The sequence below is a fragment of the Sapajus apella genome, unplaced genomic scaffold, assembly GCF_009761245.1.
Source record: "Sapajus apella isolate SASKATOON/1434 unplaced genomic scaffold, GSC_monkey_1.0 scaffold12, whole genome shotgun sequence".
NCBI classification, from domain to species: domain Eukaryota; kingdom Metazoa; phylum Chordata; class Mammalia; order Primates; family Cebidae; genus Sapajus; species Sapajus apella.
Window position 1 is genome coordinate 8,252,256 of NW_022436952.1, and position 19,838 is coordinate 8,272,093.

The window sequence follows — 19,838 nt, forward strand, 5'->3', positions numbered from 1 at the left end:
GTGACCACCACACGATGCACTTGGGATGTCCGACCCAGCTCAGGACTGTGAGTAAACACTGGGCAAAGCCATCCGTTCAGAGCTCTGGATGGTCTAGCACCTGGTGACAGACCTGTTGTCTCACCACACTCAGGGACTAGCACAGTCAGACCAACCCAACAACTGGAGCAGATAGAAATTCTGGTCACTGGCACATCGTATTTATTGAAATAAATTGAGAACTGCCTCCCCTTCACATGCAGGTGGGCACCCACTATAGCTACTGATGGCTTTAAGGACGTGGGTGCCTCCCAACCTCCCATGGCCCCGCCACCAGGCCCAGATGGTGCCAGTGTCCTTTATCTGTTTCCCTCTGAAGCCCCTCTCCCAGCACAGATCGCAGAGGGGGAATTGGGGCAGAGTCCCAGGTACAGGGTGCTGGCCGTCAGCCTTGGCCCCTGGCAGGAATGAGGGAGCCAGCATGCATTGGTGCCATCTGCCACTCCAGGCAGATGGGAGGAGTTGGAGGGGGTTCTAACCAGGAGCCCCTGGCCCCATTGGTAACTTTGACCAGTGTCCTGGAAGCAGGGCTAGCTGCTGACCAGCGCCACACATGGACACTTCCTCCAAGGACATTTCCTAAAAAGGACACATGCTGTCACCAGGCTGCTGGCAGACTCCACCCCCATCCAGGGAGCTGCTCCCAGCCCTCGGTGTGGCCCAGCGAAGCAGAGCTTGCACCGCTTGCTGGTTCTGAGCCCACTGATTCCCTGACAATGTGGGGGGCAGATAGGGGAGGGCTAATGAACCTTTCCAACCTGGCAGCTGCCAGGGACCCCCAGGTTTTGCCTCTCTGCCTGGCTGGGGTGAGGGTTGACCAGGTTGGTAGCTCCTAGGCCTTGGCTGGTGGGAGTGGTATCCTCTGTCCCCATCAGCTCCTGTTTGCTCAGCTCCCAAAGAGGGCTCAGGTGCCCTCTGAGGAAGCAGCAGGAAGCTAAGGGGGTCCTGGCTGGGTCAAAGACCGGGTCTTGAGTAGACCCCAAGAGGCAGATCTGTGTGGTCTGTGGGGTCATCTCACCCCCTGGAACCCACAGGACAGAGGAGGGGAGAGGGAGAAGGGGGTGTGCATCCTCCCTTCTCGAGTCCTGGCAAAGACTGCACTGATCACAGGCCGCTTTCTCTGCTCTCCTGTTGGAGTTTGGCTGAGGATCTACCCTGAGTGCGACTTGCTGCAGCGCCCACTGGCCTCTCTGGGGAGCAGGACTGAGCTCTCCCACCACACAGCTGCCTGGAAGAGTGGAGAGGAGCAGCCCCAACTCCTGCTCCTGCCGAAACGCCCGGCCTAGCTCTGGGCCTTGGGGCCCGCCCATCGTCTCTGGGCGTCTGGCAGGGAAGCAGGCAGGCCGGCCTCCTAGCTCCCCTCCACCCCTGCCCCACGATGGCCTGAGGGCAGTGGGACAGCCTGATCCAGGCTCCCAGACTTGCCTCAGCCCTGGCCTCTCTGCCCTCTCCCCTTCATCTGCTCCTCCCCCAGGAACTCTGTGCCAAACAAGTCCTCAAAATGGGATTTATTACTAGCCCCTCTCCCTGGGGTCTCCCTTTCTGGGGGCTCTGGGTCCAGACCAAGTGACAAGGTGAGAGAGGGTGTGTCCCCCCAAGAGCGTGGGACTAGGCTAGCCCAAGCGCGGCGCCCAGGCCCAGCCTCCCTGGTAAGGCCTGTGCCCGCCGAGCCAGCGGCCGCCCCTGCCAGGCACCAGCCCTGTGCACGCTCCCCTAGCTCTTTTTGGCCTCCTGCTCTCTGCGCCGGAGCTTCTCCCGCTGCCGCGCAGCCTTCTCCTGGGCCTTGCGCTCCTTCTCCGCAGCTGCTGCCAGCTCCTTCAACTTCCGCTTCACCAGCGCCCGGTCATGAGAGTTGCTGAGCCCCAGGCTCTGGAGAGGAGTCCGGGGTGAGGGAGAGAGCCCCGGAACCATCCCGGTCCTGGCCCCACACCCAGGGTCCTTTTGCCCCAGGTACACTCTGTGGAGCTCTGAATCCTCCCTGAAGAGGAGCCTCCTCTCCCCACACCGTGACCTGCCCATGGATCGGAACCCCCAGAGCAAGAATTTGGAACGAGTGTGGTTGGGAGAGATGAGGGTTGAGGGTATCAGGTGCTTTGCCCTCCCCCCACCATTCTTCCACTCAGGATTTCAGCCTTGGCCTGGCCCTGCCCAACCTCCTGAGACCCAGAGATGGAAAGTCACTTGCCCAAGGTCACACAGCTAGTCAGTGGCCAAAGACCCTCCTCACTTCCAGAGACTTTCTGGGGACTTTTCTCACCATCCCTGCCCCAAGCAACTCAACAGAGAGCAGGAGACAGGCCAGGAACCTCCCAGCATAGAGGTCAGAGGCCACCCACCCCCTTCCAGCTTCCTCCCCCTGCCTACCACTACCTCTAGCCTCTGAGACAGAATCACGCCAAGCTGACCAGGGGGAGACGCATGGCTTCCCATGATACTAAGGAAGTCATGTGCATCAAAGGTCATCCTAGAGGGCAAGGTCAGCCTGGAGACCAGGGCTGGAGCTTGAAGGTCACACTCAAGTCATGGGCTTGAGTTTCAAGTCAAACTACAACACAAAGGTTAGACCAAGGACCTTGCCTAGAGGTCAGAGGTCAGGGTAGTGGCCACAGATGGAGTGAAAAGGCCAGCCTAGGAGGCTGGGCTGAGGGTCAAAGGTCAGAAGGAGGGGCTTCCAATACTTGAACATTGCCTCAAGTAACTAACTGGGCTGGGTCATGGCCCTTCCACTCTGACCCACCTTCAGTTTGCTTCCGTCCAGCTGCAGTAGCTGCGGCCCGTCTACCTGCCGGGCAGCAAACTCGGTGGCATACTGCTCCAGGTTGAGGCTCTGCAGCCACTGGCCCACCTGCTGGCTGGTCCAATGGTGGACGGGGGGAAGGGGCTCATCCAGGAACTGGGCAGAGACCAAGGAGTGAGGGGGAGGCTTGGCCTGTGACCTGAGCACTTTGCAGAGTCAGAGGTCAGGACTCCATGGGCGCCCTGGGCCAGCCTTGCTCACCTCATCCGAAGACTGAGACAGCGTGTGGTAAGGATAAGAACATTTGGCTTCCTGCCGGGGCCCACTCGGTATCTTGGGGCTGCTGCTGGGGGGTGTGGAGTCATCACTCAGGGTTGATTCCTAGACAGAAGCAAGTGTATGCCACTGAGGACAGAGCTCACCCCCAACCCACCATACCTATCTGGGTGGAGCTGAAGTCCTGGACTGGGCACCAGGAGTTGCTCTGTGCCCTTTGTGCATGGGCCAGGAGCTGGGCCTGCACACAGGACATGGTAACTCATGTCAGGCATTAGAACCTGAAGCCTCTGGGAAGGCAGGCAGCCATCTGGAGGACATGGGGCTCGAACCAAGCCAGGTTAGTAGGAATGGAGGAGGTCTCAGGCAAGGTGTCACTTCCTACAGGCAGCCCACGAGGATTCCCCCAGGTTGGATCAGGCATCTCTGCTATGTGTCTCCTGCCTGGCCTCTAGCACTCCAGCTAATAAGTGCTTGATTAGAGGTCTTTATCCTCATTGGACTGTGAGTTTTAGGAGGCCCTGGGGTGTATCTTGTTCACCATGGTGTCCCCAGTGCCCAGCATAAGGGAAGGAAGGAAGGGAGGGAAGAAAGAAGGAAGTTCCAGGTCCAAAGGGATTCTTTCTCTCTCGAGTTTCCAGCTTCTGATTTTCTCCTCTGCCCGGCTGCACGTAAGAAACGGAACCATAGAACAAGCACTAGGCTGGGGGTCATAGAGCTTGGCACCTAAATCTGTGCCAGTCTGTGGACAAGCCCCTTCTCTCTGGGCTGTCCTTTGCTCATCTGTGCAATGTTGATGAGTGTGCCTTTCCTCCCTACTTCACTGAGCCTCTGTGAGAGTAAAGCAGAATGTGTTTGGGGCTTTGTAAACTGCAGAGGGCTCTCTGAACATACACAGATGCTCATGATTGCTTCTCTTACTTGTTCTCACGTCACACGGTTGTAAGCTTTTGGAGCACTAGGTTGGGGTCCTGTTCGTCTCTATATCCCCCAAGCCTCACCCTACCAAGCAGGTGGCCCAGCTCCTCACACAGGAGTGGGCTTAGAGCTGAGCCAGGCAGAATAGTTAGCAGGAATGAAGGAAGTCTCCGGCTGGGTAAACAGTAGGGATTCATGTGTTCAGTGATTTGTTGAATGCGTGAAGCAGTGACTGCATCAAGGAATGAACTACTCAGAATATGAAGTAGTGGATGAGTGAATGAATGAATTCAGAGAATGCATGAAGTAATGGATCACCGCGTGGCTCCATGGATGGACAAATTGATTCCAGGAATGTCTGAATCCCAGCCTGAGCCAGGGTGAAGTACTCCCTCATGTCACCTAAGACTGGGGGTCAGTTTGGGGACAAAAAAGGCATGGACTTACCTGGGAAGCTGACTTCTTAGGGCTGAAGCCCTCGTGTTTAGGGGAGCAGGCAGGGGAGGTGGTGCTACCCGAGGATGCTGACCCCTTGCCACTGTCTGTGAACCAGGAAAAAGGCAGGAACGGGGAGCCCCCTGACCTGCTGGAGCCCTCCACTGATTCCCTGCAGAGAGAGTGTCCAGCATGGGTGTGGGTACAGAGGGGAGGACTGGGACACACGGGGAGCCAGGGGTGGGAGCTGTGGGTGGGCCACCGTGGGCACCTCTCACCTGCTGCCCATGGACAGGCGGTTGCTGCCTTTCTCCTTCCGGCTCTTGCCTGTGGATGCTCGGCGCAGGGTGACCCTGTGGGGAGGCAGCGAGGAGTGGGGCAGGGCTGCCCACTGTGCCACCCTTAACACAGCAGCTCCAAGCCCTGTGATCTAGCCCCGCCTCCACTCACCCCAGGTCCAGGAACTTTCGCCGAGTCTTCTTATCCAGGCCGATGGTGGGGCTGGCAGGCTCAGGAGGACTGGCATCACGGCTGTCATCTATCCAGGGAGAGAAGGTAGAAAATTGCCCGTTTGGTGGCCGGCCTGCCTCCTTTGGCTGCCGGTGTGGGGTGGTGGAAATTCTCTTGACTTAGAATCAGGCAGCGTGGCTCTGGTGCCCTTAAATAGAGGGTGTCCTAGGACAGGACACTTTACCTCTCTGGGCTTCCTCCATTTTAAATATGGGATAATAACATCTGCCTGCTTAACGGCACCTAATGGGATGCTTACGACAGTCTTTTACAAACTGTAAAATGTTTCAAATAGGTAGGGACCACTACTATTTACTCAATTTGATCCTAGCCAACTTCTAGCCAGCCTTCCAATCTTGGCTCAAATGTCATTTCCAGGATGTTCTCAGCCAGGCCAGGCATCCTGGTGTATGCCCTCCCGCGACGCCGCTGCACACTTCCCAGATAGCACTTATTACAGTCTGAAACTACACATTCAATTAAAGGATGATTTGATTGGGGTTTTGTTTTGTTTCTGAGGCAAGGAGTGATCATAGCTCACTGGAGCTCAGAACTCCTGGGCTCAAGCTATCCTCCCACCTAGGCCTCCCAAGGTGCTGGGATTACAGGCGTGAGCTGCAGAGCCAGGCCTGATTTGACGGTTTCTCCCCTAAACTGTGATGATAAAGACTGCATATGTTTGCTCACCTGGGTGTCTCAGAGCCCACAGGGTCTGGCACTTAGTGGGCGCTGGGTAAAGAATGACTTGAGCCGCGAGGTTTACTCTCCACCTCCCCCAGCCACCCTGCCCAGCTGCTCCACGCGGCTTCGTTGCGCGCTGGGACCGGGAGGGCCGCTGCGCCCGGGAACGACCAGCAGAGGGTGCGGCGCCGGCTGTAACTCACCTTCGCTGTGCGGCTCTGCGCGGCGCGGGTGGCGGCGCACGAAGCTGGGGGAGCTGTCGGAGGACGGCGCGGAGCGCGGCGGCGAGCAGGAGGCGGCAGCCAGGCCTTCGTGCGAGGCAGCGTTGTGCAGGGGCCGGTAGCGCGTGAGCGGCGAGGGCGGCGGCTCGTCCTCGTCCAGGCTGCGCCGCAGCCCGGGAGGATCCAGGCAGAAAGAGCCCCCGGCCGGGGACCCCGGGCCTGCGTGCAAAGGCGAGCGCAGCCGGTGCAGGGGGCTCCCGCAGCCGTCGGTCACCTGCAGGAGACGGCAGCCGCTCACCCGAGAACCCTCCTCCACCCTTCCCGGAAGAGCTGGGAGACTTTCACCCCAAAAACTGAGGGCCCCCGAGGGTCCTTCCGGGGCCTAGAGGGAGGGTTTCCTCAAGCCTTAGGCAGCGGGGTGGCTGGACAGTGAGAGGTGGGAAACAGGAACTCTGAGTCACACGGCTGGGGCTGAATTCCCCCTCCACCATGTACTGTGACTTTGCTACAGGACCTCTCAGGGCCTCAGTTTCCTCAGCTGTAAGATGGGGCTAATATCTTCTTTACAAAGGATTCAATTAGCCAGAAGCGAACTGCAGCTAACACTTAACATGACTAGGTCAGAAGTCTGAGGGTGTGGTTTCCCTGGAACAGCGCTTGAGAGATTATCCAGCAGCCAGAGGAGTGGGAGGAGCGCGAGGGTGTAGGTGTATTTTCCTAACTTGCCCCAACCTTGCCTCCAGGCCCATCGGAGCCTTCACCATCCTCCGCGGAGCTGGCACTGTCCCGAAGCCTGGAGCGGGACGGCCGGTGTCTCCGGCCCTTGGCCAACAGCTGGGCCCGGGCCTTGTGTAAACTGCTGTCCAGTCTGGCGGTCTCTGGCACAGCCAAGTCCAGGTCTGCGAACCGGGGGATGGGGGCAGAGACCAGACACATGAGAGGTGACCGCAAGCCCAGAGGCCCACCTCAAGGGGCCACCTGCCCCCACACCCCAGGCATTCAACCAATGTTCCCAAGTGCTGGGAGTACAGACAGATGAAAAACAGGGTGTCTCCCTGTCTCAGGTGGGAGTGGGCGGGTGTGCCAGTGAAGCAGACATGCCAGCACTTAAATACAGCGCCCTGTGATGAACCCTCACGTAGACACAGAGGACCGGGCAGCCCTGTCTGGATACATCAGAGGAGGAAACACCAAAGCTGGGTTTTAAGGTCTGGGTAGGAGTTGTAAGTGATGAGGTGGGCAAAACAGGTACATGCAATGCTAGCAAGTGGGGAAGCAAGGGTGGTACCTCCTGGGGCAGGTGGAGGGTAGCTTTGTGGAGAGAAGAGTTGGGGATGAGGCTGGAGAGACGATGGAAATAATGACTACGATTTAAGAAGCACTTACTACGTACCAGGTAATGTACACACATCATCTCTCAAGCCAAGCAACCCAGTGGGGTTAGGACAGTTCCTATGCACACTTTACAGCTGAGCAAACTAAAACTCAAAGAGGTTAAGTCACTTGACTAAAGCTGCCAGCTAGCAATGTTCAGGGATTTGGGCCTGGCTAGTCTGGCTCTAGAGACTGGCCCTACTGGGGACACTGGCTGGCTATGCCACGCACAGGGTCTCACTCAGAGATAGCACTGCTGAGCATCTAAAGGATGTGCAGTTGGAGTGGAGCAAACCCCCTCACCACCCCAGAATCCAGTAGCAGTGACAGGAAGGAAAGCCCCATAGGCCCCTGAAACCTCTCTCCTGTCCTGGGTCTGTGGCCAGGCCTAGGTCTAGCATGAGGACACGGAGGAAGAGTAGGCAAACCCAAAGCGTCAAGCACAAAAATCCTTATTGCCCATGGCACCACTTTTCATGTGCTGCACCTCAGGATGAAGCCCTCATGCTGTACCAGTCCTGAGCTTGGCACTGGGGTCTCCAAACAGAAAGGGTCTTTCCAGGCTTCGAGATGGGTCAAGACCTTTCTTCCCCACTCCACCCAACATGATCTCAGGGATCCTGTTCCATCACTCATGCCCACCCTGCCTTTCCTGCTCCTCTTTCCCGTCTTCAGACAACCCCTAAGCCACCCCAGTTGCTCTCCTGGCTTAACTACCACTTATTTCTATTTCCAGCCTTGACCCCCTCCCCTGAATTCCAAGTGTGGGCACGCAGGCACCTGCCAGGGAAGTGACCATGTCAAAGGCCCCAAGGCATCTCAAGCTCAACTCATCAAAATGAACCTATCCTGTAGCTTCAAACCAACTTCTCCACTCTTCCTTGACTCAGTGAAAAGCCCCCTTGTCCACCCAAGTCAGACAGCCCTAAGCCACCCTTCTCTCTCAGCCCCAGACCCAGTTGGTAATTCATGTGTCCAACTGTCTAGTGACACTTCCACTTTGAATGTCCACCAGGGGTCTTCACCCTACATGCGCTGCAACCTCCTCATCTCTCCCGCCCTGGCGCTCCTCCTCCCAGTCCTGGTGAACAGCAGCTCCATCCTTCTAGTTGCTCAGCTGAACCCCTGGAGTCATTCTTGACTGCTTCCCCTACCATCCTACAAACAGATTCATTCACAATCCCGTTAGCTCTACTTTCAAAAGCTAGCTAGACATACTGAAATATTTACGGTGAAGGGATATGATGTTTTAGACTAGGTTCCATATAATCCAGGGCAATAGGGGTAGGGCATGGATGGGGCTAGACATGAAACTAAACTGGCCGTGACTGGGTCGTGGCTGAGGCTGCATGATGAGTTCTTGAGTGCATGCTAGAGTACACTGCGCTGTTCTAATTTTGAATCTCTTTGAGATTTTCCACAATAAGTTGTTTGGTGTTTGAATGTATACGTATACTCCTATACATGCGTACATATGGAGAGAAAGGGAGGAGTGGAGAGGAAAGGAGAGGAGAGGAAAGAAAAGGAGGGGAAAGGACGGAGGGCAAGGAGGGGAGTGAGAGGGAGAACGGCTCACAGCCTCTCTGGTCTAAGCCGTCATCACCTCTTGGCCTGGATTATCACAAAAAGCCTCCTAGCTGGTCTTCCTTCCACCTCCCATTCCCATCTACGGTCTATTTGCAACACAGCAGCCAGAGTGGTCCTGATCAAACATGTCAGTTTGTATCACTCTCTCGCTCAGAGCCCTCCAGTGACTTCCATCTCACACAGATTAAGAGCCAAAGTTCTCCCAGTGGCCTTGCAGAGTCAGCCTGTGCTCCCTTGCCTCTCTGAGCACGACTCTTGTCCCTCCACTCCAGCCACGCTGGCCACCTGGCTTATCCTCACACAAGCCAGCCTGCACTGCACAGCCTTTGTACTGCCCCTGCCTTTGCACTGCCTCTGCCCTTTTTCTGAAAGGCTCTTTCTGCAGATTTCTGCATGGTTCTCTCCCTCACTTCCTTCAAGTCTTTGCTTAAATGCTTTCTCTCACTGAGACCTTCCCAGACCACCCAATTTATAATAGCCTCCCCCCAAAACCCCACTCCTGTTTTTTTCCTATAACATTTCTCATTCTCTGGGGTGCTACATATTTTGCTTATATCATTTATTGTCTCTCTCCACCCATTAGAATGTCAGCTCCATGAAGACAGGTTTCTGTTTTGTTCACTGCTCTACCACAGGCAGACAACAGTGCCTGGCACACAGTAGGTGCTCAGCACACTCTTTGAATGAAAGAAAAAAGTTTTGTTGATTGGCCTCCTCACACCCACAGAAGCTGGGTTCTCCTCTCCCTCTGGACCAAACTGCCTTAGCTCAGATCTTCACCTGAGTGGAGGGGAGCTGTCCTCTCTTCCCACCCCCTGCCACCCCAAAACATGGAACCATCCAACCTTTGCTCCCTGCCTCGTGGGAGGCTCTGCCTCATGCCTTCCATGTGACTAGGAGAAACTTTCTGATGCACATTTTTTCTCTTTCTTTTCTTTATTTCTCTTTCCCTCTCTCTCCCTCTTTCTTTCGCAGAATCATGCTGTCACCCAGGCTGGAGTGAGTGGCATGATCTTAGCTCACTGCAACCTCCAACTCCCAGCCTCAAGCGATTCTCCTCTCTCAGCCTCCTGAATAGCTGGGACTACAGGTGTGCGCCACCACCATACCTGGTTAATTTTTTTTTTTTTTTTTTTTTAGTAGAGGTGGGGTTTTGCCACATTGGCCAGGCTGGTCTTGAACTCCTGACCTCAAGTGATCTGCCCACCTCAGCTTCCCAAAGTGCTGGGATTATAGATGTGAGACACCGTGCTCCGCCTGAAGCACATTTCTGACCATGTCCCATACTCTCCTGCTTCGGAAACTCTCACAGAAAGAGTCCTAAAGCTAACAATATAAATTCCATGCTACTCAGCCCTCTATTCAAGGCCTGAGGGGTCCAGCCCACCCTTTCTGTGTTCCCCACAGAGTCCTCCTCTTGTATGACTATGGCTAAGAGCACTGCCCCCGGAGTCCAATGGCCCAGGCTGAAGCCAGTTCTGTCACTTGCTGGCTAAGTGAGTCTGGGCAAGTTACTTCCTTTTAGGTGTCAGCTTTCCCATGTGTAAAATGGGATACACTAGCACTATCTTCCTTATAGGGGGGTTGTGAGCATTAAATAAAATAATCCAAAGACAGTGCTCACCATAATGCTATGACTTAGCACGAGCTCAACAGGCTGTCACTGGTCATGGCGTCTGTGGGATCAAACGAATTGCTTATACTGATACCTGTATGTGTATCTGCCTCCACCTCACTTCCCACCTCCATCCCTGTGCTCCATCTCTCTCCAGCCCTTCTTTGTCTGGCTAATCAACTCTGCCACATCACCCTCTGGCAGCCGTACCCCACTACCATATGGTCATGATACGGTCCGGATATGGTCGTCAATGACTGTCTCCTCCTGCTGGCCTACATGCTGCAGAGGGTGAAGCCCTTCCCTGTCCACTGTATATCATGAGACCCTGGTGCAGCAGCTGGCAGGTAGCCGGTGCTCAGGTAGTGTTGAAGCAAAGTCACCCTTCCATGGAGCAGTGCATGCTTTGGCGGAGACAGACTCCAGACACACTTGGGTGCTGATGAAGGTCACCTGCATGCAGAAGTCACATCCCATCATGCCCACATTTCAATCCTCTGCCAAGCACTCCCCACCATCTAGTCTGTTCCCTGTTTATTTATGTGTGCTTTGATCATCTGTCCCCCTGCTTGCCCCTGCATGAGAATTCGCGCTCCATGAAGGCAGTGATTTTGTCTGGCTGGTTCATTGCTGTCTGCCCAGAGCCAAGAACAGAGCCTGATGCATATTAGGAGCTCTATAAATATTTGTCAAGGCCAGGCATGGTGACTCATGCCTGTAATCCCAGCACTTTGGGAGGCTGAGGCAGGTGAATCAGCTGGGGTCAGGAGTTCGAGACCAGCCTGACTAACATGGTGAAACCCTGCTTCTACTAAAAATACAAAATTAGCTGGGTGCGGTGGTGCATGCCTGTCATCCCAGTTACTCTGGAGGCTGAGGCAGGATAATCGCTAGAACCCAGGAGGTGGAGGTTGCAGTGAGCCAAGATCGTGCCATTGCACTCCAGCCTGGGCAAGAAGAGCAAAACTCCATATCAAAAATAAATAAATAAATAAATGAATATTTGTCAAATGGATGAAAAGATGGGGGATACTGGGAGGCTACTACTTTAAATGTAGCAGTCAGGCTGAGGTCCGGGAAGCCATAAAGAGCCGAGGTCCATAGAAAGAACAAGAAAGAGTTTTCTAAGGAGAGGGACTGGCACAGCCTTGGACTTGGAGTGCCTAGGGAGCAGCAAGGGACCAGCACAAGCTGTGAGGGGACAGGAAGGGACTGGTTGAAGGGGGAGGGTGGACACAGGGGGCAACCTGCGGGTGTTTCCAGCCCCTGGGGCTAAGCTGGGGGAGGGTGCCCTCTGTTCCCAGCCCCCTGGCATAGAATCTCCAGGCAGTGTCTGGAAGCAGCAAGGATTGAAGGTCGAACCACAGAAAAGTAAGAGCTAATCCTTATTGAGCTCTTGCTGTGCTAGGCACTGTTCTAAGTGCTTCACAATTACTAGCTCATTTGAGCCTCCCCACAGCCCTATGAGGAAGGGACTCCAAGAATCCCCATGGCAGCCTTCATTTGCCCCACAGCATAAAGCCGGTGAGAAGCCGGCCAGGGTTACAGACAGGTGGTCTAGCTCTGTTGGTAAGCATTAAGCATGCTACAACCTCTCTGAAGCAGAGATGGGAAGGAATTTTGAGTCCAACCTCATTGTATGGATGGGAAAGCAGGCTCACAGAGGACAGGAGGACACGTTTGGCTGAGGGTACAGAGGGAGTTACGGAGAGCGGCTCCCAGGCCAGTGCTCAGGCACCTCACTGGTGCCCAACCAACTCAAAACAGGGAGAAGGGCTCCTTGCTCCGGACTCTGGGCCACATCGGCACCATGGCCATCTTACCTTGGAGGGGCTGGGGAGCAAGGGAACGCCTAAGGGGCTTGGTGGTTTTCAGGCAAGGTGCGGCCAGCCTGTCCTGGGTCCTCTGCTCTGCGAAGCTCTCCCTACAGCTTCTTCTATCTCTTCCCTTCTTCTCTGCTCCTGCCTTCCTTCCCTAGCTCCTCCCCCATCTCTCTCCCTCTTCCTCCTCCTCCCAGCCCTGGGCAGTGGGAATTCATAAATATTTAATGGCCTTTCACAACAGGAAGCTGGGAGGACCCGGCTACCTCTGCAGTGAGGAAAACAGGCAGGAGTTGGGTGGGGAGGCCAGGGTAGGGAGGTGGGGGAGTAGGGGCAGAAAACCCAGGGAAGTGAGGGCTCATCTCCGTCAGGCCTGTGTGGAGACAGACTCAGAGACCGTGGCCCTGAGGCAGTTCAAGGCTAGGGGAGCAGAGGAGACTGGGACGGGAAGCGAAGCCGCAGTTCCTGGCATGGCTGGGGGAGAGAGGGAAGAAGGGAGAGATGCGGAGAAGGCAGGCAGGAGAGGAGAAACTGGGGGCCCTCTGGCATAGGAGCCCCTCAAAGTGCAGGCAGCTCTCCCCGTCTCCCTCATTCCTCCAAGTTCCTTTGCTCACCGACTCCTGACTCCTCCACCGGAATCCAGCTGGGAAACCGGCTTTCCGCCCCAGTGCATGCTGGGAACACTGCCCAGCTGGGGTGGTCTCTTTCTCCAATCCACACAACAGAAGACTGCAGGGGGTAAATGATGGTACCGTGGCGTGGGCATGCACCCCAGTGTGTACTGAGGACGTGGGCGTGCAGGCCAGCGTGAGGGGGCCAGCCTGGGGATACGGAAGCTATGTGTGTTAGGCATTTCATTTCAGCACACAGCCAGGCAGGGTGAGGTCCCTTGCACTTATTTATGTGACTTGGAGGTGATGTGTGTCATCTGGGCTGGAATGTACAGGTAGGTGTACAGGATCATGACTAAGAGCAGGAAGGCAGGCAGTCTGGGGTTCTAGACCCAGCCCTGCCACTAACTTGCTATGTGATCTTGAAAGCAAGTCACTTTAGCCCTCGGTACCGTTCACTCCTGGTCTGTAAACTGGGCTGACTTCTAAGCGTTATTGTAAGGGTTAACTAACACAGTGCATGGGAGATGGGGGTGCTTAACCTAGTATCTGGCATAAGCACTTAATAAATGAGGACCTTTATTGTTATCACTGGTGCGTCCACTAAGACAGTGGTGACAAAGGGTCAGGCCACAAAACACACACACACACTCACACACACACGCCGCCAAGAACCCCCTTATACCCTTCAATGCCTAGTGGCCCAGGAAGGAAGTACTCCATGGCTGTGCCTATTGACTAGAGATAGAACCACACAGAACTTACCAAAAACCTCATCCGCGGGTTCTCGGAGCTTTGAAGAAGCCATGACTCAAGACAGCTGGAGAGGACAAGAGGGTAGAGAGAGAGAAAAAGAGAGCCTGAATAAGAGATTAAAACTAGCTGAGGCAGGGGAGATGCCGAAGGCTACCTGCTCCAGGCTTGCTGGCCCTTCCCCTTATCTTAGAACACTTCCTCTGGCCCAGAAGCCACTGGAATCATAACCCAGATTGTGGGCACGGGGGCAGGAGGCAAAGTAGGAGGGTGGGGGCAGACGCAAATCCAAGGCACAGACACAGGCGGAGCCCTGTGGTCCTGGTACACTGATTGGCTGTGTGGCTTCATGGGGGTCACTGAACCTCTCCCCTTCGCTGTTTTGGGGCTTTACATCATTAGCACCCCCTAAACACTTTCAGTTATCATCAACTGTGCAATCAAATCTGGGAGAAGGCATGGAGATTACTGAATCCAATCCTCTCATGTTACAAATGAAAATACAGAAGGGGGAGTGACTGGCCCAAGATCACATAGCAAGTTAATGGCAAAATCAGGACCAGGACCAGGTTCTCCCATCCATCTACCTACCTATGCATTCATCCATCCATCTACCTGCCTACTCATCATCTGTTCACTCACCCATCTATCTACTCATCCACTGATCCAACATCTGCCCCCATCCACCCAACATCTGCTGCCATCTGTCCATCCACCCATCTTTGCATCCATCAATTTCCATCTCTTTTCCAATCCTGCCTCCCCACTCCCTATACCCCCATCACTGGTGCCCTCGCCACCTGCCTTTCTGAACATGAGCTGTTCAGGAAGCTGGCACCATCAGCAGGGCCACTGTTCCAGACACAGTTCTAACAGTTCTTGACAGACTCACAGATGTAGGAGGGTATAAGGAGTACACACAGCATACAGTGGACAGCCAAACCTCTATGATGCATCAAGTATGTTCTCGGAAGAAGTGTGAATGGGTAGGGTTTTTTTGTTTTAGTTCAAAGTTTTTTGGTGGGAAGCAAGAAGGGAGGGCAGACAGGGAAAGATACATGCAGCTGAAACCATTTGAATAGGCTTTCAAGCAGCTGTAGGATTCCAGTAGCCCTGGGGAGACCACTGGCCATGGGATACTGGATGAGGGGAGAGTGAGGAAGCTCAGGGGCCATTGATGGCTTAGGGAAAGGGGAGGCTGCATGGCTGAGACATGACCTCCAATTACTTCTAACACTCAGGTCCCCAGGAGAATGGCAAGGCACTGGGCTAGATCATACATGTGTCAGATATAGGAAGGCTGGGCCACATGCCTGCTGGGGTCTTTTCCAACTCTTTCTCTTCTGTTATTACATAGACATCATCTACCTGCACTCTGGCCGGGCTTGGGAATTTTCATATCCCCACTTTACAGATGTGAAAACGAAGAAACAGGAGATGAGAGGCAGAACTAAAGCCAGGCAAATGCTTATAATCCTAGCTACTCAGAAGGCGAAGCTGAGAGGATCTCTTGAGCCCAGGAGTTCTAGACAAGCCTGCACAATATAGTGAGATCCTCATCTCAGAAATAAGTAAGTAGCTGGGCATGGTGGCTCACGCCTGTAACCCTAGCACTTTGGGAGGCTGAGGCGGGCAGATCAACTGAGGTCAGGAGTTCGAGACCAGCCTGGCCAACATGGTGAAACCCAGTTTCTACTAAAAACGCAAAAAATAGCTGGTTGTGGTGGTGCAGGCCTGTAATCCCAGCTACTGAGGAGGCTAAGTCAGGAGAATCACTTGAACCTGGGAGGTAGAGGTTGTGGTGAGCTGAGATCATGCCATTGCACTCTAGCCTGGGTGACAAGAGTGAAACTCCATCTCAAAAAAATAAATAAATAAAGGTAACTAACTAACTAAATAAAAGCAAAAAAATAAGAGGCAGAACTCCACCTTGAGCCAGGGCTCCTGCCCCTCTGCACTTTCCTAGGTGATGATCTTCAGTTTTGGGGTGGGGGAAGGGATAAGTGTAAAGGGAGGGAAGTTGCTCCACACTGACCAGGACTGGGAGAAGCATCAAAACCACCTCCAGATTCCATAAATGGCTGGGGCTGAAAGCAGAAAATGAGGTGTGGGAAGGGGCCATCAGGAAAGTAGATCCTCCAAGAACCCTCCTGCCATTCTTGAGCTCCAGGGGCTACCAGCAAAGATCTAGAATGTGTTTCTTCCTGTCCTGACAGGCCAGATGGGAAGGGAGGCTGACCCTAAGAATAAACCACATTTCCTCATTCAACCACAAAGCCTTATCTGGCTAGGACCCAGCTGCCACCTCCTGCAGGAAGCTGTCCTAGGTAGCCCGCCCTCCTCTCATTTGTCTGCATAATTTCTAAATCCATCCTTCTCCAACCACTGGGAAATGGGGAATTCTTCATACTTCTCTGATTCCTTAAATAGGTCTCATCTCAGCCGGGCGCGGTGGCTCAAGCCTGTAATCCCAGCACTTTGGGAGGCCGAGGCGGGTGGATCACGAGGTCAAGAGATCAAGACCATCCTGGTCAACATGGTGAAACCCCGTCTCTACTAAAACTACAAAAAATTAGCTGGGCATGGTGGCGCGGGCCTGTAGTCCCAGGTACTCAGGAGGCTGAGGCAGGAGAATTGCCTGAACCCAGGAGGCGGAGGTTGCGGTGAGCCGAGATCGGGCCATTGCACTCCAGCCTGGGTAACAAGGGCGAAACTCTGTCTCAAAAAAAAAAAAAAAAAAAAAAAACACACACACAAAAAAAATAGGTCTCATCTCCCCCCACCTAATCAGATGAGAACTCAGAGAAGAGAGGGTCCATGTATTCTTCCGTCAAACTAGAGACTCTCTGAAGACAGGAACTGCCTCTCCCATCAGAAAGGAGGCTCTGAGGGCACTGTGCCTCTTCTCTGACTCTGGGAATGAAGATCCTGTGTTCTTTATTCAAGAGCCCGGTCCAGGGTGGAGATCCTCCGGTGGCTGCAGTGCTCCTCCTCCAGGCAGCCTCTGGGCCAGTCTGGAGTTTCCTGCTCACAGCCACTCTCAGGCCATCCTGATTCAGCACAAACTGCTCTCTTCACTTCAACAACTTCCTGGGGTGTATACGGGACCCTCCCTGCACTGTCTCCGGAGGGTCACCAGACCCCTCCCACCCAACACTCTCCTTCCAAAACTAAGCCTTGAAAAATCAGACACCAAACCCCGCCCCCACTCCCACTCCCACACACACCGCACACTCACACACACACATTCAGCCAGGTAACTGCACAAGGGTGGAAGTGAACCAGTTCCTCTGGACACCCTTCCCCGAAAGGTTGCCAATCCCGGAGAAGAAGCACCAATGACCTTTGACCCTTCTCTGGGAGGCAGGGAGGCAGGTGAGCTCACAGCCTCTTGGGACCCAAGGGAAGGAGAAAGAAAGAAAGAAAGGGCGCACAATTCCTGGGGAGGGAACGGGAGCGGAAGGAAGTGGGGAGTAGGAACCGAGACAGACACACAGACTGCTGAGAAGAAAGACAACAGACCGAGAGTGGGGCCAGGAGAAGCGGCACAGGGGACAAGGGCTCCCGCCGCCCTGAGTGACGCCCGAGGGTGGTAGAGAAGGGAGAAGCCCTGCGGGCGGGAGAGAGAAAAGGGTCCCTGAAGAGGAGAAAGCGACAGAGAGAAGTGCACCTGGGAAAGGCCGGGAAGAGATGGATGGGAAAGGAGACGGGCGGTGGGGGGCAGCTGTGGAGCCGGAGAGGTGGTCCCCCTTCCCACATGGCTGCCGTCCGCCGGCCCCAGGCTTGGGGTAGTCCTCAGGAGTCGGACACCCCCTCAAAGCACTGCTGGAGATGGGGTGAGGTTGGGGACGGCCACCTACTTCACTCCCAGAGCCCGTCTCCCCAGGCAGAGCCCGGGGGCTAGTTTCTCTCCAATCCATCAGCACAACGCCCCGCCGGGCAAGAAAGAGTTAAGCCCTCTCCCCCTCCCCCCATACCAGCTTTTTATTAATTTCTCTGGGCCTGGAGCGGGAGGGAGGGGATTAGGGCCGTAAATCCTATCTCCACCCCCTCCCCTGACAGCCCGGCACCCCAGCCCCGTACGGTCCCCCTAGGGATAGGGGAAGAAAGGCCCTTGTCGCTTGGCCCCGTCCAACCCTGCTCGGGGTCCCATCGGGGTCCCACAGCAGGCCTGAGTGGCCCCAGCCCCGGCTCCCGGTCCACCCCAGGGCGCCCGGCCCCTCACCTCCGGCATCGGTCATCTTCAGCGTCTGGCGCCCCGGGAACCCCTCAGGCCCATGGTGCTCGAGGCGGGGGCCCGGCAGGAGAGGGGCGGGGGGGACCGTCACCCCGGCCGCGGGGGGCTCCGGGCGGGCTCGAGCCACTCCATCCCGGGGGTTGGGGTTGGGGTGGGGTCGACGGGGGAGGGTCCCGCAGCCGGAGGGGATGGAGGGCGGGGGAGGTAGGGAGAGGGAGCAGGTTCTCTGGAAACAGGAGGCGCGGGCGGGGCTGGACCAGGAGACCTGACGGGAGGATGCTCCTTGTGTGTGTGCGTGCGTGTGCGTGTGCGCGCGCGTGTGTGTGTATATGTGTGTGTGTGAGAGAGAGAGAGAGAGGAGAGAGAGAGGAGAGCGAAGAGCGAGCGCCACCTCCCTCCCCGCCCCCGCAGCCCGCCAGGGCCGGCCGGATGCTGAGACCCGCCTGGCAGGGCCGATTCGCGCCGCGTGGCGTTGGCCTGGGTCCGCGGGGGTCCCCGGGGAAGAGGCGTTGCGGGGGGCGCGTGGCGGGGAAGCCAGGCGCCCAGGAGACAAAGAGCGGGAGGGAGCGAGGGGGCGGAGGCGGGGGAGGGCGGCGGGGAGGAGACGGCCCGGCCCGGGGAGCGGAGTTGCCGCTACTTCTCTGCCCGCGGGAGACGCGGCGCACCGGAGTCTGCGCGGGTGGGAGTAGCTGCGGGGCGGCCCCGCCGCGGGACCCACGGGGCTTCCGCCCGCTCTGCAGGGTCTGTCAGGGCTCCAGATTCGCTCATTCATTCAACAGACGTCCGCCGGGGCTCCGAGGCTGGAGGGGACAGCGGTGAACAGAACCCCCCATCCCCCAGCCCCGCTCAAGGCCAGCGGGGCATTCGGGGGCGCAGATGAGTGGGGAGGCCCTCACCAGCCAGAGTGCGGTGGGCCCGGCTCACAGAGGGAAGGGAGAGCGCACCCTTGGCCCGGCCTGGGTCCCGGCGGCGGCTGGCTGGTGGGGGGTGGGAGGCGCATATTCCCAGAGGAGGTGACGTGTGGGCTACAACTGCTGGCCAGGTTAGGGAAGTGCCAGGGGGTGTTGGGGGTGGGAGGGCAAGAGGGAAGATGAGTTGAGGTTGGGGAGGTGCAGGGGCCTTGCACTTTGTTCTACCAACCACACACGCACACTTAACAGAGGAGGGAGGGTCTCAGGTATGAATTTAAGAAGCACCCTTGGCTCCTCTGGAGACGACAGGGTTGCAGAAGGCAGCCTGAAGGCAGGGAGACTCTCGGGTTGCAGAAGGCAGCCTGAAGGCAGGGAGACTCTCGGGAGGCTGTTGAGGACCCCTGGCAGTGGGCATAACGATTACATATTAAGCTGAGAAGCCTTCAAGATGCAGGCCTGAAGAAACTGACAGGATTTGGGGAGCTGGTGGACTAGGAGGTGAGGGAAGAGGGGTCTGGGATGGCTGTGGACCTTGGCTTGAGGCAGAGAGCCCTGGAGCAGGCGGGGGTGGGGACGGATGAGATCAGACTTGGACCCAGCGATCTGGAGGCAGTGGCAGGCTAGCCAGGGTAGGCAATGTAGTAGGGATCCACAACCAGCTACCTCACAGCACAGCTTGGCAAGTGTCAGGCACTCAGATCACCTATTGTCACCCTCACAATAAACCCACAAGGTGGGTGTTTCCATTACCCACTGCCTCAGAGAAAACAAGAGACTTAGAAGAAGGAAACTGCTTTGCTTAAGAGCAAGTGATGAAAGGCCAGCTGCAGTGGCTCATGCTTGTAATCCCAGCACTTTAGGAGGCCAAGGTGAGTGGATCACTTGAGGTCAGGAGTTCGAGACCAGCCTGGCCAACATGGTGAAACCGCATCTCTACTAAAAATACAAAACTTAGTCAGGTGTGGTGGCGCGTGCCTGTAGTCCCAGCTACTCCAGAGGCTGAGGCATGAAAATCACTTGAACCCGGGAGGCGGATGTTGCAGCGAGCTGAGATTGTGCCACTGCACTCCAGCCTGGGCAACAAAGTGAGACTCCATCTCAAAGAAAAAAAAA

General features: G+C 55.8%; 1 protein-coding gene and 1 long non-coding RNA gene across 4 annotated transcripts; one reads left to right on the forward strand and one right to left on the reverse strand.

The window, feature by feature from the left end:
• Positions 1–178: 178 nt before the first annotated feature.
• On the reverse strand, positions 179–18,477 carry SAMD14 (sterile alpha motif domain containing 14). Of its 3 annotated transcripts, none has more exons than XM_032279965.1 (11): positions 17,803–18,198; positions 13,590–13,644; positions 6,550–6,716; positions 5,800–6,091; positions 4,856–4,943; positions 4,684–4,758; positions 4,418–4,577; positions 3,210–3,293; positions 3,038–3,157; positions 2,777–2,932; positions 179–1,908 (listed from the first exon to the last, which is right to left on the reverse strand). In XM_032279965.1, the coding sequence occupies exons 2-11, from the start codon at positions 13,630–13,632 to the stop codon at positions 1,753–1,755; spliced, it is 1,341 nt and encodes a 446-aa protein (XP_032135856.1). In that variant the 5' UTR covers positions 13,633–13,644; positions 17,803–18,198; the 3' UTR covers positions 179–1,752. The 3 variants fall into 3 exon arrangements, with proteins under 3 accessions (XP_032135856.1, XP_032135855.1, XP_032135854.1); XM_032279964.1 differs by lacking the exon at positions 3,210–3,293 and adding an exon at positions 15,507–15,664 and having other exon boundaries at positions 17,803–18,150; XM_032279963.1 differs by lacking the exon at positions 3,210–3,293 and having other exon boundaries at positions 17,803–18,477.
• LOC116552974 lies at positions 4,513–5,155 on the forward strand. Its single transcript, XR_004269575.1, has 2 exons — positions 4,513–4,603; positions 4,861–5,155. It is a non-coding gene; the product is annotated as an uncharacterized LOC116552974 (long non-coding RNA).
• Positions 18,478–19,838: the final 1,361 nt, after the last annotated feature.

Bases quoted from the DNA above. Each gene is read 5' to 3' on its own strand.
- SAMD14 (XM_032279965.1), bottom strand. From the start codon at position 13,632: ATGGCTTCTTCAAAGCTCCGAGAACCCGCGGATGAGGTTTTTG. The intron at 6,717-13,589 runs GTAAGTTCTGTG...CCCGGTTCGCAG, and splicing joins ACCCGCGGATGAGGTTTTTG to ACCTGGACTTGGCTGTGCCA. The intron at 3,158-3,209 runs GTGGGTTGGGGG...GCTTCTGTCTAG, and splicing joins GCTCCACCCAGATAGGTATG to GAATCAACCCTGAGTGATGA.